The sequence below is a fragment of the Poecilia mexicana genome, unplaced genomic scaffold (assembly GCF_051168715.1).
Source record: "Poecilia mexicana isolate PSO_F unplaced genomic scaffold, ASM5116871v1 scaffold_18, whole genome shotgun sequence".
NCBI lineage: Eukaryota > Metazoa > Chordata > Actinopteri > Cyprinodontiformes > Poeciliidae > Poecilia > Poecilia mexicana.
In genome coordinates, this window is record NW_028263387.1 from 12,769,344 (window position 1) to 12,795,590 (window position 26,247).

Here is a 26,247-nt window from a genome sequence, read left to right on the forward strand (position 1 = left end):
CTAGTTCTTACAGACTAACTAACTAACCAACCCATCAGCAGACCGAGTCCACACAGGAAACATGGGACTGCGGAGTCACCGAGGGGGGGGACTCTTCTCAGCGACCCACCACAGTAACTCTGGCCGACCAGGAAAAGAAACCTCCATCTTTTCTTCACCTGTTTTTTAGACTTTTTCACTCGGCTGAAGGACCGGAAGAGAGCGGGAGACGTTAAATGACATCCGTGTGTTTCTGATACCTGAGGCAAATTAAAGTGCCACACCTTCACTTTGGACGACAGGTAGGCTCAAACTCTGTTTTATTTTTACTTTAAATAATAATAATAATGAAAAACGTACGTTTAATTGCGCTTCATGGTGAAGTTAAAGTTAGAAAGAGAAGTTGAACAGGAGTTATTAGACATTACTTAACGCAGCGTCGACAGGTGGACGGTATTAGCCATATGGCAGAAAACAGCATCACTTCCTATCAAGATCTAATAAAACACTGCAGTAACAATAAAGGCTGACATTTATTGCAGAAAACCTATCTATGGTTAGCTTTTCTTCAGAGGTGTCAGTATACACCTGTTGCGCATCATGAATATTTATAAAAGCCTTACAAAATACTAAATATATGCGTTATTTATAAATAAAAGCGTCACAAAAAAGTAAATACGCGCGTCATTCATAGATAAAGCGGGCGTTTTACAGCTTTCCCCATTTGATGGTGGTAAAGTTTAATGACTTTTATATTTTGACTTTTATACTTTGTTTTTGGTGTTATCCTGCTCCATGGGGAGTCAGGAACATAAAAATTTCCATAACAGAGGGCTGGTGTAGAGGTGAAGTTAATGAGTGAATGCAGGGCTGCTGTTTGGTTGCTCCTGATAGGTGGAGGTGGGGAAGGAGGAGGTGGTCCTGCACACATGGCTGGCCTTGGCTTGTGTTTGTTCCTCTAACATGAGGCTGAACCCTGGACCAGAACAAACTGATGTATTACAGCGGTGTAATGCATCACTTGGTGTCCTGAAACTGCAGTGGCAGGTTTATTTGACAGAGTTGTGTTGTGGGTTGTCTAAGCCTCTCTCTTTTTTTTCTTTTTTTTTTCTGTGGCCTTTAGTGGCAGCTCAGTGCTTAAAACAAAGTATTAAAAGTGGATGCAAATGAATCTGCTCTGTGCTTTGTTGCTGCTGCTGAGCTCAGGACGACGCCTGCAACAGGATGTAAACCTGAGCTCAACGCTGTTGTTTACATTGTCATCAGATATCGGGTTGCACAAATGGTGTGCTAGAGGTGAGGGAGGTGTTGTTCTGCAATAGTGGGAAAACCAGTTTTCTTCTTAAAAAACTATACTACAGCACAGGAATACAAAACTACAAATATTCAAAGCTCAAAAGAAGTGAAGTGTTAGCTAGTGTTAGCTCTTGAGAAAGTGCTCCCCCTTGCCCCCCTTTCACTTTCCCACATTTTGTGAAGTTAGTTGACATTTTTCTGATAAGGCAACATAAAAAAAACATAACATTTTAAAGAGGAATGAAACCAAACATAGGTTCACTTTTATTTATTTTTTTATTTTTTTTACAAAGACAATCTGAAAGGTGTGGTGTGCATTTGAAATCGCCCCCAGCCCTCTCCAACGCACACACAAACACGCCTTTGCTGTTACATCTCGAAAAGAGTTTTTCGCATTTTTTGTTGCAAAATTCCATCAGTGCTGTTGAATTTGATGGGCAGTTGGACTTTGACCATGTCTTTATAACGACTATAAAAATACCTTTAAATACGATGACTGGTAATACTTAAAATTATATTGAGAGCAACATTTTTAGGCTATGATATTTTTGATATAAGACAGATACTTACTCCTTCCCATCTCTCGTTTCATACACATGCTCATCTTGTCTGATGCCTGAAACTCTCTAGTATCAAGTTAAGAGACTAAACTTCATTGTTTTTGGTTAATAAGAAAGCAACCTGTAAGAAGCATCATGCAAATAACAAATTCCTAATTTTTTTTATTGGTTTAATCCCAGAAAAATATCATGTCCATTCCAGTTATGTGGAAGGGGTTATGTGGCTCTACCATGTGAAATCCAAATAAAATACGTTGAAGTTTGTGGCTGCGATTTGACAAAATCCAGAAAGTTCCAAGATGTCTGATAACTTTTGCATGGCAATGTAAGATTTTAGTTTCAAATTCATTTTGGTTGAAGGTCAGAATAATTTTGAGGAAACATTCATGCTCGTTGTCTTGGTAATTATTCTGCAGGGCTGTGAAATTAACTGGAAAATACCAGCAGCAGCAGCAATTTTCACAATCAGTATAATCACTATAATTGTTGTTTATCGAACAAAAGCAATAAGTTGCCTCCTTCAGCTTTTCAGACAAAAGATGCTTTACATCATTACAAATGTTTGGTCCATGTAAAAAATATTGTGCGTCGTCTTTTATTTTGTTAGGGTTTCGAAAAAACGCCTCATCTCTCTGTATTTACTCCGAGTTGAAGTAACATGTTTCGTCTAACGTCCAGGATGGTCATTTGGTAAATGTTTAAAATCTGACAATCCTTCTGTTTTATCTCCATTTAACATGATTTGTGTAGAGATCGTGTTTTCTTTCTTAATGTTGTTTTTCTGGACTTTTATACGATAGACCAACATAAAGGATTGCATGATTGTAGACTGGAAGGAAAATGTGAAGTGTTTTTCAAATACTGTGCAAGTAAAAATATGGCGAGTGTGTTGTGCGTTTGTGTTTAGCACCTTTACTCTGATTAACCAAAATGACACCCAGTGCATCCTGCAGAAGTCACCTAACTACATCTGCATTATGAACACAAAGTAAAAACTAACGCTGCACATCATCCTCATGACGAAGCATGGTGGTGGCAGCATCATGCTGCCACCACCAGTTCCTTTCTGCAGCAGGAACAGGCGGATTCAGTAGGACTGAATTCATATGCACGGCAACTTTTCTGATTATCATTCACAAAAAGAAAGACAACTTGTTTCTACTTCACAATTCTGCACTGCTTTACATAAAATCCTCATGAAATAAATTAAAGTTTGTGATGATTGTAATAACTTGTGCCCGGTAGTTCCTAAGAACACGCTGATCTTCACTTTCTACTGACCCGAGCTTTACCAGCCGTGCATTATTTAAAGCGGCTCTGCAGACTTGTTTTCCCTCTGAAGAAGAGTTCAGGGCTCCTGGGCAAGGAGGAAAACAAGCAGCAGGCCTGTTTGCAGTGTAACACAGAACAGGGCAGAGCTATTGATAACTGTGGGCTGCTGGGTAATACAGAAGAGACGGGACTTGTTTACTGTAGACTGCCGCCCGGGGCCGTGTGAGGGAGGCATGTTAGGAGACGGCACATCGCATTACACCCACAGAAAGACACCGGCAGAGTCAGTCGGCTTCAGCACGTCTGAAATCTGTAGACGGGTTGTAATGTTTTCTCAGCGCGAGCTTTGTAGAAATTTATCTTCCATATGACTCACCCTGAATGCTCTTCCCTAATCACATCAGGCCTATTCAAATCAGCCACCTCGAGGTCACACTGCTGAACACACCTGTCAAACACTCAGATCTAAAAGCTGCCGTCTCGCTCCGACCGAGCGTCGACTTCTTTCCGTACCGTGACACACGTTTAATAGTTTTCCTGGGCTTTTCTGTGCGAGCTGTAATTGAAAAAGTGACACACTAAAACGAATCAGATGAAAAGCTGCAGTTCCTTTATGGGACGCATTATCGGGTCAGGAAGGGGTATCTCATCATCTGCTGTGATAAGTTATGAAAAGCAGTACAAAGCTGCGGCTGAGGCTGCGTCATTTTTCTGTCACTACAAAGACTTTGAAATACAGTGTTGACATCTTAGCTTGGACCTAAAAGCCTTCCAGCTGATAAGAGGTTTTAAAATGAAGCATCTTATCGAAATGCTGCGGTTTGCTTTCAGCTGAGAGTCACACAAGCAGCAGGCGGCAGGGAAATACTGTCAATAAGGGGGATTGTTCTCGGCATTACTGCAAGACTTCAGGTTTGTTACTTGAATGTTGGAAAAGTCCAGTTGAAGCCAGCTAAAACTAAAAGCCTGTCAAACCTGTGAGAAGGTTTGGTGGATGGTCAAACAAATCTTTTAATTTGTGTGATCGTTCACACAAATTAAAATAATCTGCACACATCAGATGAGTCTTAAAGCTACAGCTTGATGCCTGCCTCGTGTGAGATTACATGTTCTCTGCCAAACTGTAGTTGGTGGTGACTTTTGGCAGCAGGGAAATAAACCTGTAAAGAGTTTTTTTTTATTTATTTATGTATTTGTTCACTGGAATTAGGAACAACAGCGGCTAACTCCACATTCACACGAGAGCCACTTTAAAATGCTTAGAACTGTCTGTTTTGATAGTTCAAACACCAAATATACTTCTATATGCATTAATATGTACATTAGAAACAGTCTTAGCACATTTCTAGAATCTAACATCTATGCTCTTTCTTATCTCTGCTCTTGGGGATACAGCCAATTGGCACCAAGGAAACTGAATAGCGCCCGGACTGGCTGCTTTGCAAATGCCAGCCAGTAGTGTGTCAAGTAGCATTGTGCAGGTATTCTAGCTTCTCAAGTTGCATTTTTTTTTTTTTAGAATATTTTAGGTTTGCTCAACAACATTTTTTTTTATAAAATGATGAACTTTCCGCAAATCTGTGAAAAATCTTTGACTATTGTCATGGGACTTACTGTACAACACATTTAGAACGTACAAAAGTTATCGTTGTTGACACAATTATTATCGTATATAAATACTAGATGATAATAACCTGTAATGTTGTGCATGTATTGTGCTGACTGCAGTAGGGTTTTAGGCTGCGACGGAGGACTAGACTTTTCTACATTCATTTTCCATATCTACAGAAAGCTTGGATATTCTCTGATAATTTTTGCAAGAAAAACATAAATTTTTATGATTAAAAGCATACACTTACAACATTAAGATTAAGATATTCTCTGAAATTGTGAAGTCAAACATTTGTGACAAATAAATCTTTTAGGATTTAGGTGATACTTCTGGATATTTTCCAAAGTGTAAGGCGTTATGTTGGTTTTGGAAAGACAGGCCTCCTACAGTGAAGAAAACCTTTCTGATACAGGAGAAAAGCCTGGATGTTCCACTTACACTTTGGAAATTTACCCAGATGTTCAATTCCTGAGTTCACTATTAAACTTGAAGCATCTCTGTTGTCTTTTGTTGCAAATGTCTGACTTTACAATCTCAGGAACTGTTTTTCTAACGTAAATAAAAAAAAAAACTTCTGAATATATATATTTCAGAAGTTAAAGACCTGGTCAAGTCATAAACAGAACCATTTGAATATATTGTCTCAACCTGAGGCGATACTGTAGACAGACTGTCTAAGCTTCTTATTGTAAAGGGTGTCACAGGAAGTTATTTCTTCCTTAATTAACACTGTCAGGAAGATGAAGAGCACAGGGAAATAGCTACACGCTATAATTCCACCAATTATAATAGGTTTACAGCCATTCATAACTCTAGGTCAGAGTTGCAAAACATGTTTGACAGCAATGAAATTAAATTAACAACATGAAGTATCTTGATCCAAAGGCAACAATGAGTTTAAAATTTGCCCTGCTTTGCATTAGAGTAGTATAACGAGTCGGAGCAGATGACTTGTTTTATCCCTGTCTCCCTCTGGGCTTTTGCTTCCTTTTGCAACGTTGAGACAGAGAAATAATCTTCAAAGTGCCGTTCCTCAAGACTTTTTGAAAATCTAAAACACAGTCATACAGCAGATTTGACTCTTTCGAAAGGCTTTAAAAGAAAACTCGACGGTTCCTACAAACCTTCACAACAAGAGCCTTAAGCTTATGCTGCACCATCGACTTCAAATAGTTTATGGTAAAACTAATTAGAACAGTTTATGGTGCTCTCTGCTCATGAAAACATGACAGCCTGAATGGTTGATGCTATATACGATATACTATTACTACAACATCTCAACTTAAAAACATCTCCTCTTGTGCCACTCCTTGGTGTCCAAAATTTGAGAGAAATTAGTTTAGTACTGCTAACATGCATACAGAAGAATTTTTGCCTCTAAGGGTGGAAAATTATACTTAAATACAATAAAAAGCTGTTGTCAGTTGCCAATGTTTTCCGTCCACACCTACTAAATTATCTTATTGTAAAGCTGGCAGCAAGTGCAGTTCTTCTCTCCCATGTTTAGCGATTGAAGCTTGAGAAATAAGGTGGTAAAATGGCCATTTTTATCTCTTTGTCACACTCCTACTACGACTGCCAAACCGCCGATGACACCGCAGTCACAGTTGTCACTACCAGTCCGTCTCACAACAGCAAGGCGGCACCTCGCTCCTCACGCCTTGAATCCCACTGGGATCTCACCCTGGCGTATTTGTAAGGAAAGACCATGCAGGGAAAGAAAAAAAAATGCAGTGCCTATAAAGAGGACACGTTAATGGAGAAGCGGCTTCGGTGTGCAATCTGTCCCTGCAGAGGAGGTGATCAGAAAAGCCGAACAAAGCCACGAGCATCGAAAGCAGAAGGAAGGTTTACCTCAAGCAGAAAACGTCATGTGTGTATCGGCTTAATTCAAGTATTTGAAGGAGCTTAAATACTTTGTGGTATGGACATCTGCAGCCAGTTCCTCCTATTATATAAAACTGGGATGCTGTAATGTGACCCAGAATAATAAATATTGGGATTCTGGTAGAAGTTAGCCTAAATGAGGCTGATCATTTTTATTTTGTTCTGGTTTTTCTTTGCTCTTTATTAAATCCCAGCCTGACATTATTGAACTACACGTAAAAAATTCTCATTAAATGGGATGATAAAGTCTGTGTATCAGTTATCTTAGAGACCTAAACGTCACCTGGGAAATTTCACAATACGTTTTCAGTCTCTGTAAATTCCAGACAAACTTTCTTAAAATATAATTCAAACTCCAGAATTTTATGGCAGGTAAATTGTTTTATATATAATTATATATATATATATATATATATATATATATATTTTTTTTTTTTTGTCTCTACCAGGACTCTTGATCAGCAGTTGTCTGGATTCTCTGAAGGTCTTCGGCTACTTTTTCACCAACTTCCTGTAATATTCTCACAGCCAGCCACAAAAAGTTAGAGACTGTCCATTAGGCACTTGTGTGTGAATGTGTTTTAAACATGTATGGTATCAAATCACAAAAAATGTCCATCATCATCTGCTCTATATCACGTTTTCAAGGGTGTTCCCACAAACGTGATGATGATATAACCAGTTCCTAGCTGGTTCTACAGAAGAACCAGTTTCCACAACCCAGCCTCATGTCATTATGACACTATAAACGTTTCATCTAGTCAGTGTTTGATCCTCCCTTTATTCTTCTGAGATTTTATGGCACATTGGAGGGCAAGACCTGTGAACAGTTTTCACCATCACAATTTGTTAATGCTCTTTTAAAAAGCTAACGTCATTTATGAATGCTTCATTTTCCCGTCAGCCAGTCCCTGTTCGGATCATTAGTGGCATCAGACACGAATCTTACTTTTTGCTTATCCTGAAGCTTTGTGTCTTCAGGATAAGCAAAATTAGGCAGATCAAAAACAAAACACATTTAGGAGTTTTAAATAAGATGCTAACAACGTTTTGATTGGTTGCTGGCCTCCACCAGTCACCGCTGATGAAGGCTATTCGTCTCTCTGGCTCATTTTGGGAGTCACCTTGTTGGTCCGAAACCACTGCAAACTGTTATCTTTGGTATTTTTAAATGATTCTACTAAAAATCATGTCTTTTGTGGGCAAATATTCAATTTGAAATTGTTTTTTTAAGTTGTTATGCACAAAGGCAACAATGATTCATCATTGGAGTTTATGATCCTTTCTTACGCTCGCATTATTCATAGATCAGTTTCAACAAGAAAATGAGATCAAGCGTTTAACATTTTGCCACTCAAAGTTCAAAGAAAAACCGAATGCTTTTTCAAACGTCAGAATAACTAGTTCAGGAAATAAGAATAAAGTCTGTTTGCTGAAGGTCAAGAAACGAAAGATGACTCAAGACTTTTAAACACGACTGTATTTCACATAAATATGTTATGAAGTTTCCCGGCACTGCACCCATCCGCCACACCAACACTCAGCATACATGGCCGCCTCTTCTGGCTTGCAGGAAAATTTCCACTGTATATCTAAAGAGGAAGTCATCTTAGGTCTGGAGAAAAAATTAAAACACTGAAAAATCTGGAGATGAAAGATCTGAGGTTGCTTTTGGATATTTACTCACCTACAAAATGTTCCAAAAATCCGTCATGGCTGATTCTGAGTTAAATTCACAAAGTTCCCCCTCTGGTAAAGAGCAAGAAACTTAAACCACAGACAGTGAGGGGGATGTCATACCAGTTTTCCTACTTTCTTGTTACCACACCCTTCCCAGTGTCACCCATATGAATATGATCTCCCTTCTCACTGTCCTGTCAAACACATGAAATATACCATGTGATGAGCCCCAGGTTAAAAATATGACTTTATAATGTGTCACAGAGCTAACATAAGCTAAATGTTCCCAATCTCAGATGACCTGACTCTGGAAGACGAACAGGTTCTTCTCTGAATGGGACCGCTTCTTTGTTCACGCTGAGACCTACTTTGGAGAAATTACCTGCAAACCCCAGGAAGTTCTATGAAGTTTTGGCCGAAACAGGTTATTTAAGCTGCCTGTATTTGTTTCCCTTCCTCATCTACCTGTATTTTGGTCTTTAGTGATGGTTCGTGTAATGTTTAGACCAGCAGCTGAACCTCACAGCTAAACAGAAATGCTTATGGATGGATTTCAGTCTTCCAAGGGCGCAGCAAGAACAATTGGTAACAGATATGCAAGACTGAAAAGAGGTGGTGAAGGAGGAATGTTTTGTGGTTAAAATCTGGAAATCAAATCTGCAAAGTCACATTCACGGGTTCTGGTCAATTAACCAAGTGACAGTTTGCCAGAGTTTGGGTCTTTTTCTACAAAAGGAGCGGTCATCGTAGGACGTCTCAAACTAACCAGGAGCCAGTTTGTACTTGTCTAATCTGAAGTTATTTCGCTTGGCAGTGACTGCAATAAATATTATTTCTACCATAAGCAAGTCACTCGTAGTTCTTTTAGTTTCATCAGGAATTATAGTCTGTTTCTTGGCCCAAACAGTCTATAGAAATAGGTTGCAATTGCATCAAATTATACTGCTGTTCTGAACATTTCATGATCTCCGTAATTTATTTTACCATACTTAACCAATAATTATGGTAAAACAAATACTAAATAAAAAGATAAAGTTCTGAAGACTTTATTTTGTATTTAATCTGGGTTTATTCTATTGTTTTTTATGTGGAAGAAACATAGAAAAGCATAACTCCAATACTCTTTTTTTTGTCTCTGTCCTTTTTTCTATATCTTCCTCTGTACCCCAAGATTATAAAAATAAATATATTAAAAAAAAATTAATTTGTAACTGCTTCAGTGATAAACATGGCCAAGTCAATGTTTAAAAAGCAGCAGCTTCACAAGCTTTGTAGGTGTGTCTCTTCACCACAGCCTCCTCCCTATGCAAACTTTACTGTGAAGAATGTCGTCACAGCACAGGTTTCACATGGAGTCTTAACCTCAGGAACCCTTTTCTGCATAATAAGTTTCCCTGTTTAACTCTGATACTCAAATGAGACTTGGGAGATTTTCAGCTGCTTCCATTCACTGTTGCTGGATCATGTGTCCTTTCTGCTGGCCTTGGTTAATTCCACTTCAGTGGGTCCTCAAAGCCTTCCTGTGAAATCAAAATCACTTTAAAAGATGCTCTGCATTAACATTAATGCTGTTCATAGCAAACTGTTGACATGTTTCTTTGTAGTTTAGGATTTTGTCATTCCTTTTCTAATTTATATTGAGGAAAGAAAGTACTTAAAATACTCTAGGAGACCAATCAATGACTGCTTTCTAGAAAAATGTTAGAGGATTGTGCCGGTCATGCTTACAGCATCAAATACATCATCATTTTATTTTATTCATTTTATTGTATTGTTTTCCTTTTTGATGCAGCAGCTTCATAAAACTAACGTCTGAACTCTTCCCTCACACAGTGTTGTTACATTTTTAAGTGTTTCATTCACTCTGACAGTAAAATCCTCCATTTATTGTAACACAAAAAAAATCCCATTTATGAATAGGAAAGATAAAACTGGAAGGACGGTTCTCAGCCTTCTCTTTCCAGGAGAGATTTTCCTGTTGCAGCGATAGCTCATGAATGGCCCTGACTGCCAAGTCTGCAGGTATTCCCCAGATTTCAATCCATACCACATTTCGGAGACGCTCTACAGCAATCTTGATTTTATTGCTCCTGTTTCTCCAAGATGAAACGTTTCAATTTCCCCTGCAGGAAGCTCACAGAGTGAAGAAATGGGGGCCGGGCCAAGCTGCCGGCCCTGAAAAATCTTTCCTCTTCAGTAATCGTCCGGCGATCTTCCCCATCATAAAAAAAAAAAAAGCGGGAGCAATATGTAATATATTGAATGACACAGGCAGCAGATAAGGCACTATTATTGCCAGCCAACAATGGCCAATAGCTGCATGAATGATGGTCATTTGATGCACAGATTGAATCTGTGATCTCATTATGAGTTTGAAAAGTCTCCAGGAAGGCTACATGATTGGTTATTTGGATGTTCGGATGTGAGTTTCGGCCAGCAGAGACCTGCTGTTGCTGCTGCTGCTTATTGTGAAAACCTGCAGGAGGCTGGAAAGCCTGGTATCACTGATGGGTTTGCAGAGTTGTTTAGAAATTGACTTATAACCCTTCTCAGATTGAGGGACAGTAACAATTTCTTATGTAAGACCATTGCTGATGTGTTTCTTCAAAGGCACTGTCAGTGCGACCACCTCTATAAGACCAGGATCTGGTGCGATTGATGCGTAGAAAATCATATCATCCTTTACCTCACAGATTAAAAAGAAAGCTCTTCTGTTTTCCAACAGAGCTTCAGTGATTGTTTTTACCCGACCATCCTCCTCGCTGTGTGTGGTGGCAAGATAAACTTGGGTCTTCATCCATCCTTTTCAGTTCCAGTTTCAGTTGTTTTTAATTATTGGTCAGACCACGTTAGCGAGTAGCCCCTTCCTTTGAGATTTTTTCCTTTCCTGTCTTAGAAAGATTAACACGTATCTGTTTTACTTGAGTGATATGCTCAGTTGTTGTTTTTTTTTGAAGAGTGCACAAAACTTTTTGATATTCTGGTAATGTCAAAAAAATGTGCAATTACCGCTTTTCCATTCAATTAGAAAAGCAGTTAAAAATCACACGTGAATAAGTCTGTTAAAGTAGTAAATTGTTAATAATCATGGCAGCGACAGACATAAACATTCACACAAGATATATTTATATTTCAGTTAGCTAGCGCTCATCCTCAGCCATCAGAGTAGACAAGCTATAAGGGTATACCCGTATTAGGCATTTTTGGGAAACTGTTGTCTGCAGTTTTTCAAAAGAGCTATGGATTCAGCAGTTTTTTGTTTATTTACATTTTTTTCAAAACACCACTTGTGTACCTTCAACAAATTTTTGCAGAAAAATGTAATGTTGGCTGTTGATTAGATACAGATTTCTTCTGTTTTTCCTTCTTTGTCGTACATTTCCATCAGACCACCAAAGTAAAAGCCGTATACATTTTACTGCAGTGACACCTAAGGTCAAAACTGGACCTGCATGAGGTGTAGGATATTTCAAAGCATTAACAGCAGAGTCACCTGACTCTCTCGGTGTCGAAGCTTTTCCAGCACGGATGACCTTCAGCGACGTTTCTCAGTACTGCGGTTCCCATCATTCCCCAACCTAATGAACATTTATCCTGACATGTTTCACTGTGTTAACCTTAAATTACATGAATTCATGAGCCAGTATCACAAGCCTTGTGCAGATGGTGAGACTGAGTGCCGAGTTATTTGAGGAACAAGCGGCTTCAAAAACCGAAAGCACTCAGCTCTGTGGTATAAAGCGAGTTTGTTTGGCTTCATTGTTTGCTGAGTTGTAGATATTATTTACTCTGTAACCATTTCCTCCATTTCTCATTTAACAGAAAAGCTTTCTTGCTTCTGTCTAGAATTTGAAACTACAAATCAAATACTTTGTTGAATTGACAAAAAACAGGCACTTCAGAGAAGATCCGAAAGCTGCCAATTGTTGCACTTCAGCAGAAAAAAAGTATTTCTGTCGCCTGTGGTCTTCTGTCATCTTAGTCAGCACGCACATTGTTGCATCTACAAGTAGACACTCTGGAACCTGAACATACCTTTTTTCGGAGGGGAGTTGTCTTTGACTTTAAAAGCTAGCTGCGCTCTCTCTGCTATCAGAGCACTGATGAAACTGGGAGCCTTTTGTTAGGTGGTTCTGTTGCCATTCCTGGCCTGCAGGACGAGTTCTCCTCCGAGGGGATTTTTTCTGCTGAGCGGGAGCAGGATGGTTAGCCCGAGGCAGGGAGCGCCACAATCACATTGTCAGCACTCAAACAGCCCAGAGACTCTTTTTTGCCTTGCAAATGTGCAACTCAACCCGACTCCGATGCAAACCAGCTTTTTCCGACCCAGCGAGGCAGCCATTAATCATTCTGTCTGGCACGTTTGCTCTCAGCGGACGTTAAAGTCATTCTCTTCACTTTAATCGAATATGCGCAATGTGGCTAACCATAGTTTCTGTCACTGTGTGCTCGACAAAATGAAGTATTCCACATGTTTATTGTTGAATTACGTTTTCAGGAGATTGAATTTAATTACCCTAATTTATCGCGTTTTTAAGAATACTTTTAAAGTACTATTTTATCAGAGTTTGCATACCAGAAGAGTGATTCTGAAATGTTTCTTGGTGTAGTAAAATGTTTATAATTTTGTACGTAAAGTACAGGGACTCTTTAACACTGATATCGGTACTGTGGTCTCAGTAATGGATCCGGGCCATAATTTGTAAAACATAAAGATTAGCAGTCAACAAATTCTAAAGAAAATGTGAAATGAGAATATTTATGATTGACACAGTGGTGTTTGTGATATGAAAAGTTGAGACTGTGAGTCTTCATGTTGTTCTCATACAATGTGGTGTTTATTTTTTACTGTTGCACCACGATGGACTGCTGCCGCTACAAGCAGTCAATCAGTTAATCACATGATCATTTCCATTCTGATGATTTCATTTTTTTTTTATCATCAATTGTGTTTACAGAGATGCTTGCAATTTGTTTACATGGTCCATTTTTATTTATAGTTTCGGTTGTGTGTGGGGTTTTTTTATTTTGTTTTATTGATCTTTTTTTTGTCCTTTTATTGGATATTTAAAATATCTTCCAAAGTTAAGCATTGAAAGTTTATTGATCTTTGAGCAGGCAGACTTACATTGTTGTGCCAATATCATTATATTACTTGAAAATGGTCTCAAAACAACAATAATATCATTAACAATATAATAACATGTCACAATTATTTCTGGGACGATTTATTGCCCAGAAATATTATTGTTACATCACAAAAATATGGAATTTTAACAAGGCTCGAGTCGCTATCCATAGATTTATACATTTAAGGCATAAGATTTGAGTCTCTTTGGCATAATTATTCATCATTACTGTTTTAACTTGTGGTAAAAAGGAACTACATCTCTCAGGTTTTACATATGTTGTACACATTCAGTGTTTTAAGGTACATTTAGTCAGATTTTAATCATTTTAGAACTTAGTAAACACCTACTTGATTCTTTATTAAAGCCCCAGAACTGATAGAGGGTGTATCTGCTTTCTTTTTGCCACAACTGTGTGTTTGGCAGGATGGTGGGCTGTTGATGCTTCCCAAATTAATCCAAGCAGCCTGGAAGTCTTTGAGGCAGGCACGTTAAAAGCACCCCCAAGAGCAGAAAGCAGCAAACACATATCAGTGAAATATGGGATATGCATAATGCACCAGAATAGAAATGCCACTGCAAAACAATAAAACAAGAGACGGAGTGTGGTAGACGAAACGGAGGGAGAAATCTGCACATCCAGCAGGCTGAGGGGACGGAGAGGTGGAGCTCTTCGGAGGATTATTGACCTGCTCGAACGTGAACTGTAATTGTAAAAGTTGCCTGATTGTGACTGCAGCGCTCTGTCAGGACCAGCGCGACGCCGCATGGATGTGACGCTTCTGGAAGCCCTCAGGGGAAATAAGCTCCTCTCCTCCTCCGCTCCTGCAAGATAAGGGACCCTCCGGCTGGGTGGGTGCCCTGCAGAGCAGCAGCGTGTGAAACTGGGTCCACTATTTAAAGTGCAGTCTGTCGCAGCATCCGGCCCCGACTCGAAATTGCGATCTCTTGGTTTTTAGCCGTCGGAGGCCTGCGTGAACGTGCCGATGAATGTGAAGCGGGGGGATTGCTGCTGCCGGGTTACGGTCAAGCCCAACTCAAATCATAAGGGTCCATTTGGACGAGGAGAATACGAGGCACTCACAGATGAGAGGATCATCATCATGATGAGTCTTTTTTTTTTTTTTTCTGTAGCCTGAATGCTGACGCCCACTTGTGCCTCTAAACTCAGCCGCAGACCTGCAGGAGGATTGTTAGATATCTTGGGAAAGCTAAGCCAGATTATGTTGCTTTTCAGCAAATATAAAGGGCCTCCACCTAAAGAAGGCCCTGTTTGTGATGAAACCTCTGCAACCTGCTATTTCATGAATAACCCAACCGACCTTGCAGCTGTTTAATCAATACTAACGCATAGATCAGTTTCTCTGATACCAGCTGGAGGTCAGGCACTTTCTTACATTCCTAAAATCTGGCTGCTTTCAGCAGGGAAGCTTAAGCCCAACAAATTTCATAAAATGACGCAACAGCTGCCATAGAATTGATCTCAGGTTAGCAAGAAATCCTGAAAACGCATCACTGAGCCGCACCGATTCTGCTTCACAGTTAAGCCCACAAAATTAAAGCTCCAAGTTTTACTGGATGATTTCATTGCTGCACTGCTCGAACGTTGTCATGACTTTAAACTGAAATATCAAATATCACTTTACTGATGTAAACTGAGTCCTCGAAGGAGTGCTGTGGTACGCCAACAACATTTTCTTATTGCTTTTAATAGCCTAATGACAAACTGCTTCATCTCAGATGTGCTTAAGATCGTCTTCCTCCATACATTAGGGACGGTGATCTTGAGGCACTTAACAGTTCAATTTGATTCTGATTCTGAAAGCTCAGATGCAATTATTGAATTGAAATCAGACTAGTACAACACTTCTTCCTTTTTCTTCTGTCTTTCCCTGCCCACTTTCCTTCTGCACTTCAATAGGCTCTTTAGTACATCCTTTTTTGATTTCCTTCTTTATTTGATTATTTTATTCCTTCCTTCATGTCCAGTCTGTGGTTTGTTTGGCGATTAGGGACCAATTCCAAAAATCCTCAGATCCCCACTAAACACTTCTAAATGCCTATTTTAATAGTCCAAACACCACATATACTTTAATATGTATTGAAACCATCTTAACATACAGCAGAGTCTAATATTTACCGCTCTTTGGGGTACAGCCAATCAGCACCAAGTAATGTAAATGCAAGCCGCTTTGCAGATGCCAGCCAATAGCATGTCAAGTAGCATTGTCCCAGGTATTTCAGCTTCCCAAGCTGCAATATTCCTTCAAATATTTTAGATGTGCCCTACAAAAAAAAATCCACATATAGACGGATTTTCTGCAAATAACTTAAGATTACATTCCACGTAAAAATCTACCAATAGGTGAATCTGCAAATAAACCGGAGGCCCACTGTGAAAGTCAAATATTTGACAGGAAAGTCTGTAGAAGAGTGAAGCACTGAAATCCCTGTTTGCGACATGCTGGCCATGACTGATAGGTTTCTGCATATCTGCAAATGAAAGAGAAAGACAGATGAAGAAGAGAGGAGGCGGAGTAAATGGAGATGTCAGCGATTTGTGACAGAAAAATATCTGCAAGAGTGACAAGAACAGCTTACGAGACATTAGTGGGACGCGCTACGATGCGTAGTTTATAGATGGTGGAAATAACATAAAAACAAAGCTGAGGATCTTAAGCTTTAAACTGCAGTCCTGTGGAATCAGTGTCTCTTCGTCAGTCATGCGTTTATTCTTCATTGAAAGACACTGTGTCCTCTACCTCTGTCAGTCTCTGTTCCTCCTTCACGTTGAGACAAACTTATTCAAAAGTCACTGATTAATTATTTACCCAGGCAATGAAATGCCACAGCCGGGTGAAGCACACCACCAGGAGAGAAAAGGTCATTCCCATCCTGAACGTTGTTGCACGATCTTTCACACACACACACACACACACACACACACACACACACACACACACACACACACACACACACACACACACACACACACGCGGACAGACACAGACATGCAGGTGATCGATGGCAATAGCAACTTTATCAGCGCTTCAGGCAAACACAGCTTTCATCGTCGTGGCCAAATACCAATAAAACCGAGACGAAAGCTAAGTGATCAGGTGAAATCTTTAGGAAAAAAGCTTTCATTAAAAAGCCGTTCACATGTCAGAGGTGATCAATGACGCTCCCTGATCATCGATCTGAACACGAGACCCGTAAGATCAAATCTGACGTCCTGTCTGTGAGTTGAGTTGCTCTGTTCTTGGTGCTGCGCCGTTTACTCCCAAGAATGTGCGTCTGCTTAATATTTAATTGGTTTGTTAATGTGTCTCCACAGCAACACGACACATCTGGCCAAATGGGGTGCCAATGCTGCCGGATGGTGAAAAGGTAAGACGTTATTTTAACTTTATTCTGTGTTTTTGTGTCAGTTTCACTTTGCTTTCTTCTCCAGTATGTTGTGAAGAGTAAAAAAAAAAATCAAATTAAAACAGTTTTCATATTTATTTTAATTGAGAACAAACAAAGGATACTCTACCGACAATCAAAACATGAAGATAAAATGTATGAAAGTTATTCTCACTCACCAGAATGTGAGAAAAAAAATGCATATTATGCTGTTCAAGACATATCTTTAACTTTAATTGTCTGGAAGGAGACAAATAAAGTAACAAATAAAAACTGGGCCAGTACAGAAGATAAATTATTGGAATAACAAATTATTGTCGCTACTGGTTAGATTTATATTAAGCTAATATGCTAATATTTAACACTTTGAAGTATATTTTGACTATGAAAATCTGTTGATCTAACTAAAATCACACACTCAGAGTTTGCCGGGGTTAGCTAAAATTTGCGAATACCTGAGACCTCGAAAAAACACTTAAAACCGCCTCGTTTAAAAGCCCAGACACCAAATGTAACTTATATGCCGCGATGTGAACAGTGGAAAGGGTTTCAGCTCTACCGCAGAAGCTATCAATAATATGGTCATTTGATCTTTCTGATGTTTCCTTCATTCTTGGTTTTCTGCCATATTCATATGAAAGCCCAATGTAGTGTCACAGTTTAATTACAATTTTATTCTTTCATGTTGTGAATGAAGACCGACTCGTCTAAACAGAAAATGAGTGGAAGAGTGGAGGAAAACTTCTTGTCCAGCTCATTTTATTGTTTCAAAATCTACTCACTTCACCTTTTCATACCTAACTTTGCCTATTTAGCTTTCTGAATCTGCCATGTCTTGTTTTAAACCTGTCCCACCAGATAAAGTCCTCACTGTCAGCTGAGGAAGCCACTGTGCTGTAGCTAAAGCAACAGGAAGAAAAAGTTTCCTCGGGTTGCTTCGAGCTGCACTTCTCCGACTGAGAGGAAAACAAAACCTTCTAATAACCACATGACTGCAGAGTTTGGGAACAGCGACTGCTCTGCTGCAGGACCGTGTGTGCACAGATTGAGTCCATAGTGTTGAGTGTGAAATTACTTTTGAATCCGATTGTTTTTAAGGAAAAACGATCAGAAATCTTCTGTTATTTTAGATCAAAACATGTTTTAAATTCAAAGAAACGTCTGCGTGTTTGACCCCCGGTAGCCCAGATCTAATGACAGCTGGACCTGTGAATGTCGCCCTCCTCTCTTTCATCCTCTCACTGTTAGTTTCCAGCTCTTTGCTTTCCCACATAATGATTTCTTGTCTCCTGTAGACAGAGAGAGCTCCGTTTATAACACATCCGCACAGTGAGCCTCACGTGGACTTTTAGTACGAACCGTGAGTCGATTTGTCAATAGCCAGCACCCTTGGTTACTGTATTTCTCTCCAGGACTGTCTGCTCATTAGAAGCGTACAATGTATCGTTGTCAAGGCTCGACGTCGCCGTGCTTTCCGAGGCGAGTGCGGTCACAGAGCGCGGCCAGGAAACGACTTTCTGATTGGAGATTAATGAAGGGGCTCAATGTGCTTTGCATACCAGCGTAGTAATCCCTCAACCCCTCCCCCACCTCTTTCTTTCACACTTTTTCTTATGTCAAACACACACATGCGAATGCTTGTGACACAAACACATACCTCCGTAATTGTGTGGAGTGTCACATTTCTGGGATTAGCAGAGTTTGAGGCTTTAAGGTTACTGGGTCAGCGATGAGAACCCGCTGTCCAGCCAGTAAAAATAGGACATATTCAACTCTGCCGCTCTGATAAATGAGCAATTAATTAGCAGCATACACCCGAATTGTCTTATACATTTCTTTGGATTTGTGTTAAAGCTGCCTACTTCCTGCATCTGCATGGTGGACAGGAAACATCCAGGAGCTGCAGAAGCACAGCCATAAACTTCAATGTATTTAGTTTTCTTTGTTGTTGTTTACACCTTAGCAACGCAAAATGAGACATATTTACAAGGCGGGAGTAAAATGATGATTTAAATTGTTTGCAAATAAAATCTGGGGGGGGAAAAAAATCCATCCTGACCTGGCCTGTGTTAAATCACCTGTCCTCTGATCAGCTTCCCTGTCCCTGCCTAGCCTCGCAGCTTGAGCCTGCCTTTATTGTGGAGATGGTCTCTGCCACAGATAATATTTTTATGCAGATAGAAAAGGTGCATGTTGGTTCCCTCCATAGCTTGTGGCAAACAGGACTCGGTTTTTGGGGTTTTTTTCGCCTTAAAATTATGTTCTGCTTAGTGTTTCTCGTTGTAAACGTTGGAGAACTGGAGTTGCAGATCCCAGACTTTAACTAGTGTCAATATCAGATTTGCTTTCGATTTGACATAGTCATAATTAGGGTACAGGAAGCCGTTTTCTCAGTCTTACACCTTATCGATCACATAATATTCCTCTAAATAAGCAGGAGTCGGTAACCATTACAATCCTAAGAGCAATATTTGCCTTCAGTCTAACTAAAGAAGACTTGTTTAGAGCCACAAGTGATACAAGACCTTTAAAAATTGACTGCAGGAAATTTATTTGAAATGTGTGTATATTTCATACCTAAGTTTAGGTTTGAAAATAAAGAAAAAAATAAAACCTAACCAGAAATGAGAACGGATATGTTTCCTTCAGGAAGATGTTGAAATTAATGAGAACACATTTAATCTAAAACTATATCGCTAGTATTTTTAATTCTGTCATGGAAAATCTATTTACTCCATTAAAAACCTGCATTTGTGAATAACTGCCAAACATTAACTATTTAAAGTGGAGCTCTGGAGCCACAGGTTGCAGACCCTGGATCTAAACTCCACGTGGAAATCTGTGAATACTGAACCGCAAATAGGCAGAGGATCACAGCGAAACAGTAACAATCCGCACCATATACTGCCAGCGTTTGTGGTAAGCAAACATTGTCAATTAGACCTCATCCAGTGACAATGCTGTATAGTTCAATTTTTATCACTGCTAAAAGATAAAAAAAATAACCCAAAACAGACACAGCTGAAGCTCCAGCTTTTAAATGACTTCCTTTGTCACACATTGGCATCTGTGACTCTGACATCACCTCCGTTTACAAGAGAGAAGCTGACCCACTCTTATGTAGACTTGAAATATGCTCCAGCTATAAAAATAAATGCCTTATTCCTTGTTCTGTTTGTCCACTACAGCAGGAAGCAATAAGAGAAAATCACAACAACAGGCCATGTGTTTGTTTGGCTCTGTGAAAATTGCTTCGAGATGAACTGGATGGACGCCTGTTGTTGATGAAAATACAGTTTCATTCTCCTGCCAGGGTTTCTCATCCCCCCTTTAAGTATTATTGGTTGTTTCTTTTTCCTTAGTTAAGCACAAAGAGAGAGCCTCCTCTCGCCTCTCAGAAAACATGCTTCAGATCTCACCTTTGGCAGAGGACACAGCAGCAGAGCTGAGGAAATGGAAAACATTCATTTTCACAGCGTTCTGCAGAGAGAAGATGAGGGTGGGAAAAAAAAGAAAGATGCAGGGTGGGTAAGAGGTGCTCAAGTCAGAGGGGTGAGGCTGTGCGTGGGTGGCTGGAAGAGGACGGAGAAACCCGAATCAGCCGATACATTTGAAAACGATCTCCTCAATTCTCAGAACTTGGGCTCTTTGCTCAAAGGACACTCGGATGGAGAAGCGTAAAGTTACAGCGGGTCAGAGTCGCGGCTGCACCACGGTGACACTGAAGGAGGCAGAAGGGATGCGAGCAGGGAGCACCTTGAGAGACGCGAGCTGGAAGCAGCTCAGCTGGAGTCAGGAGCATGGTGATGAAATGGAGAAAACAAATGAAAAGGTCGTCATGAAAACAAGAGGCGTGCACAGTGGGTGACGTCTGACAGCTTCTTGCAGGAAAGCCTCGGCGCACTCAGTGGTAGGGTCTGAGTGTGAACGAGTCAGCCTGTTCTTCTGTCCTTGAAGGAAAATCCATCACAGTGGGAGGAGGGCGGGGGGGTTAGCAGAGCCAGTGAACACAGTTTACAAAGGAAGTGAGAATTAATCATCAAAATATTTGTCAAAATCAGTCCTGCAGACATCAACAATCAGAGGATTTTCTGCTAAAGAAAAATTGGTTCTTTGATTCACTCAATGTGGATTTAAACCGTCATTTCTTAATCCAGCCACCCATTATCCAACTGGTTACATACCAAGGGAAAATGAGGTGGTGTTTTCATCATTATTGTTGCACATTATTATGAATCTGTCTGTGCTGTCTCACAGATGAAGTCAGAGCTGCTTTTTTACACGGTGCTAATGAACAACCATCATTCTGTGAGCCTCGGCTTTTTACGAAGCCCTGTTCATGTTTATGTCTCGGTGCAGTGGTGGGTCTTGGATAAATGCCACCCCGGGCAAGCCCCGCCTTCTGCAATGTTCTAACCAATTAAAATACGGGAGAGCTATATTCTTGGGAGGTCAAACTGTCTTCCTAAGGACTGCCAACAACCCACTTCAGGCACCTGAGTGAAGTTGGCCCCCCCACCTTCTTCAAATCAGACAAAATTGGTGTCAAACGTTTGTGCTACGTTTGTGCTGGTTTGTGCAGCAAAAATTTTCGTTTGTGGCTATCATTTTAAAGATATAAAGAAATGTTTCCAGTGGTCATCCAAGGTCAACCAACCCCCCACCTTCTTTAAATCAGACAAAATGGGTGTCAATCAACTCGGCTACGTTTGTGTTGATTTGTGCAGCAAAATTTTTTGTTTGTGCTGCTTTGGCTTTGAAGATATTAATGAAAGTGTAAAGGTCAAAAGGTCAACCAGCCCCCCAACTTTTATGAAATCCAACTTTCTTTATATCTTTAAAATGATAGCGGCACAAACGAAAATTTTTGCTGCACAAACCAGCACAAACGTAGCACAAATGTTTGACACCAATTTTGTCTGATTTGAAGAAGGTGGGGGGGCCAACTTCACTCAGCTACTTCAGGCTGCCTTCACACTGCAACTTGAAGTGACCCAATTCCGATTTTTTTTGTTTTTTGACATAATGCGAACTGTATCTGATCTTTTCATGACAGTCTGAACAACAGGTCTGATTCTTTTCGAATGCGACCCAGGCCACTTGCATATCCGATAGTATCCGATTCAAATGCGACCTAACGTCCAGGTCGCATTCATCCGAAATGAACGTCACTGATTCTCAACAAATCTCACTATTCTGCGTCCTGATGCGCGCAAGCAGGAAGAAAAACAACAACCATGACGGACTATAATGAGGATTAAGTTGTTAATATGCTGCTCCGGTTGGACAACAACTTCAAATATGTAAGCTAAGCTCCACCGTTAGCCTCCATGTTTACTTCCGCAAACATTGAGCACTTCTTCTTTTTATGGCGGTTGGCAGAACACTGAGAACGCTGACGCTATTGCGCCCTCTGCTGCGCATGCGGGACACTTCAGGTCGTTTGCCCGTTCAGACTGCAGAACACATACAGGTCACATATGTGTGGAACGGCCCCGGCAAAAAAATCTGATATGACAAAAAATCCCAAATGGGTCACTTCAGGCTGCAGTGTGAAGGCAGCCTTACAGATGGCAGGAATAAAAACGTTTTTCAGAATGCAAACAACTTGAGGTGGGAATTTATCGTATTGTTTATTGTTTCACAATAGTAACACAAAATGTCACCCACTCCTACAACTGACAGATGGGTATACTTCTTTATCTCCCCACCCCACCCAAAAGCTGTTCTGCTGCCCTGGGCAACTGCCCATGTCAAAAAAAAAACGTCCGTCTCTGTGATTTACAATTCTGCGTCTTGTCTTCCCCACAGCTACATCTACGACCCCTCAACGGCGGTGGATGTGCGGAAAAGCGACTCTGCGGGCAGCTCCCTCTACCAGGGCCAGCACCACGCGGCCGGGGTCACCGGCCGCGACCCGCAGGTCGACCACAACAAGCAGAAGCATGGCTTCCACAACCTGGGCTACAGCAAGTCCAACGACAGTACACTCAAACTGGAGCATGACAACAACCAGGTCAACCACAGGCTTCATTCGGCGCCGTCACTTGCAAAGGAAATGCACCAGCAGGCGAGCGCACCTCCCTCAGGTGGCGGGCTGTACATCATTGAGCCAGAGACGGTAGGACGACGATGGATGGACATTGATGCAACCCAGGTGCCTATTTACCCCAACGTACTGCAGTACGAAGACCACAGGAGCTACAGTGAGCCGGAGCACGAGGCCATGACGAACGGGTGGGACAGCTCCATCACCACCTGCAGCATGGCAGGCAGGACCCCGTCGGTGGACGAGATCGACGAGGGCGTTGGGGTGACGCCGGAGCACCTTTGGGACACCGGGGATGAGGGCAGCGTCCTGTCCGTGGACATCCACACCAGCAACACCAGCTTGTCCTCTGGCGGCACGAGGGATGAGCTCACGCTGCCAAAGACTGCGGACGTTTGCACAGAGGAGAGCGGTATCTCTGTGACAAAGAGCGAGAATGAAGAGGATGAGGAGGAGGTGAGGAAAGACCAGGCGGAGGTGCAGAGCGTCACGGACTCTATGGTGGCGGAGGCTCTTGCTGCTTTGGAGGCCGCCACCGCCGGGGAGGATTCTGATTGAAAAACGAACCCTTAAAGCTACAGTATGTAACTTTTACGAAAAATGTGATTTTTAAATATTTGTGGAAACTGTCTCAGTGTCGTGACGAGATCATATGAGACAGAAAATCTCTCTGAGTTACTATTTCATTCATGACACCCTCTGTTGTGGTGAACCTGCTGTAGTGCAGCATAGCGAATGGGGAGGGTGTGAGCAGCGCATACATGAGGATGATTACTGATTATCTGTCTCATAGAAGATTGTCATGACATGGTGACAGCTTTAACAAAAATATATTAAAAAAAGCTATTTTTTAAAAAAGAAAAGTTACCTAATGCTGCTTTAAAGCAACTTGACAGAACTATCAGAACCGCCATAAAACTTTGCCAAAGTTCTGAACAATGAAGTTTTTATCTATGGACATAAAACAAATGAAGGAAAAAACTCTGCTGGAAACAGATTTATTTTTGAAGTTGTGGGCGATCTTTCCTGTGACGGAGGGATAATATCTGCCTTGTGAAGGAGGCTTCATTCTCAAAGCTGCAACTAAAGAGACTCCAGCGTCTGGACCGAACACGGCCTGCAGCTGGACCACGGTGCACCGTACACTCCACGCTCCTAACAGGCTGTAGGTACTCCGACACGGACACGACATCAGCAGGATATTTTAATTATGACGCATAGCTATTGGTTTTATTACGGGAGCCCACATTTCTTTAGTAAACACAGGCCCAGCTTGTGACCTCTTTAAGAATCCATCCATTTAAAGTGCCATGCATACCTTGAAAAAACCACAGACTCCAGTGTGTTCTATTGATATTTTATGTGATCAACTGAGATAAAATAGTTTCTAATTTTAAAGTGGGAAAAAAAAAAATCTTTTTTTTTTTTTAAATGAGTAAGTGAATAGTTAGAAATGCACTTTTTAAGTAAATTCTTCATATAACCGTCTTCGCAAAATCAAGTTCAGTCATATTAGGAGGGGAATGACTGTAAATCGGTTTCTATGTCATGATGCAGATTCTCGGTTGGGTTTGGGACTTTGACTGAGCCACTATTACGCGCAGTTAATTGATCCAAAGCACATTCTTTAATGTATTCCCTGGTAGTGTTAATGGAATTTATTTAGGGGTATGGGAGTAAAAGGGGTGAATAAATGTACGCCACACTTTTTATTCTTTTTATTTTTGATAACGGGTTGAACCTTATTGTTCTGCTTCACTCTTTGTGGTGGTCTAACATAAAATATCAATGAAATACATAAAGGTTTAGGACTGCAACGTGACAAAATGGAACAAATTTCAAAGGGAAGGAATGCTTTTATAATACTGTGCGACTAAGAGAGACGGAAAGGTCATGAAATCCCTTTTTACAGGTGATTTATTGTTAGTGTAACTTTATTGCGTTTTGGTGTTATTTATAAAGTCTTCACCTTTATCTCACATAGAAACTGGGAGTATTTAACGGCCAGAAAAGAGCAGAGTTAGCCCTTATTCATAGCTCTTCTTATTTTATGTCCTCGCTAATTTCAGAATAGCACAACAAACATAAAATCAGGCTGCAATTATAAAGAGAAAGCAATGGAAACATGATTCATGCACATAATTAATGTTCTTTTTTTATTTTAAGAAATGTGTCTTGTTTTTGCCTTCAATACAGCTTTTACAGCCAAGGTTAATAAGCCAAGCAAAGGTCAATTAGCCTCAGCAACCACACAAGCGCCTGCTAACTTCTTGTTGTTTTATTTTTTTTCGATTTTAAAGGTCAAGCTTTGGATTTGTTGTCTAGTCTGTGACATCCGTTCAGCTCATGTGCCTGAAAACGAGCTAATTAAGGCTGACTGATTCCTGAAGAAGTAATCCGGATGAAATGAAGGAGAATCCCCATTTTAATCATTTGCCTGCCAAATCATTTCTCCTCATTGCATTTGTACCGTAAAATAAAATCAGTGTAATAAAGGCTGTGTGAAATAATTTACTGTTGTTCCCATCTTTGTAGACGCACAAAATATTTCCTCTAATGGCTTTTAATAGGCTTGATAACAGTAATATATTTATTTGTTCAGGAAGAAAAAAATCACATTAATCAGTAAAAATATTCCCAAGGTGTCATAGATAAACATGTTAGACATTTCTAATATGCTTGGAGTTTTTTCTTTCTATTTTTTATGATTTTTCTTAAGTCATGTTATCAGCTTTATGATACAATTTTTATCTTTTTTATTTAGGATAGTTTTAAACTTAGAGTTCTTGATGTTCAAGCCTACTGTTAGCAGTCTTGCTAATTAGCCTGCTAACAACCTTGGTTTGGTAAATACATTAAAACCTAAATACAATAGCTGAATGTTTATGAAGCCATCATAAAAACGTCTTCCATGGACAGTCATATTTTTTATTTTTGATGGGGTAAGTTTGAAACTCAAATTTGTGAGCGTAGCTAGCTTGCTGGTTAGCTTGCTAATAAACTACGGGGGGGAAAACAGAATCAGCTGTTTGTGTAAACCATTATAGAAGCTTATTACATTTTTTTTTAAATACTAACTTACCATTTCTTAAATATTGAAGCACGTTTGAAACTTGAGAGTGTGCAGCTAGCTAATTAGCTTGCTAAAATTAAACTACCTAACAGTTGTAGACTGAAGAAGAAACACATTTTTAAGTTAGCTTAGGTCCTGGGTATTGTAGATAGTTCGGTAATTAGCTTGTTAACCATGAACTAGTTATGGTAAATTGAATTAAAAACAGTATCTGACATATGCAAGATTACTTTTGTTTGCATAGCAAGCTATTAAAACTTAAGCTAATTTTTAAATTAGCCTTATTCCAATTACTCACAGTA

General features: G+C 40.2%; 1 protein-coding gene and 1 long non-coding RNA gene across 2 annotated transcripts; one reads left to right on the forward strand and one right to left on the reverse strand.

The window, feature by feature from the left end:
- Positions 1–25,382, forward strand: LOC106924816 (uncharacterized). The gene is made up of 3 exons (XM_014998699.2): positions 1–281; positions 16,753–16,805; positions 22,635–25,382. Exons 2-3 carry the CDS (start codon positions 16,774–16,776, stop codon positions 23,428–23,430), a joined length of 828 nt encoding a protein of 275 aa, XP_014854185.2. The 5' UTR covers positions 1–281; positions 16,753–16,773; the 3' UTR covers positions 23,431–25,382.
- LOC148154065 (uncharacterized) lies at positions 8,072–8,428 on the reverse strand. Its single transcript, XR_015766170.1, has 2 exons — positions 8,294–8,428; positions 8,072–8,221 (listed from the first exon to the last, which is right to left on the reverse strand). It is a non-coding gene; the product is annotated as an uncharacterized LOC148154065 (long non-coding RNA).
- Positions 25,383–26,247: the final 865 nt, after the last annotated feature.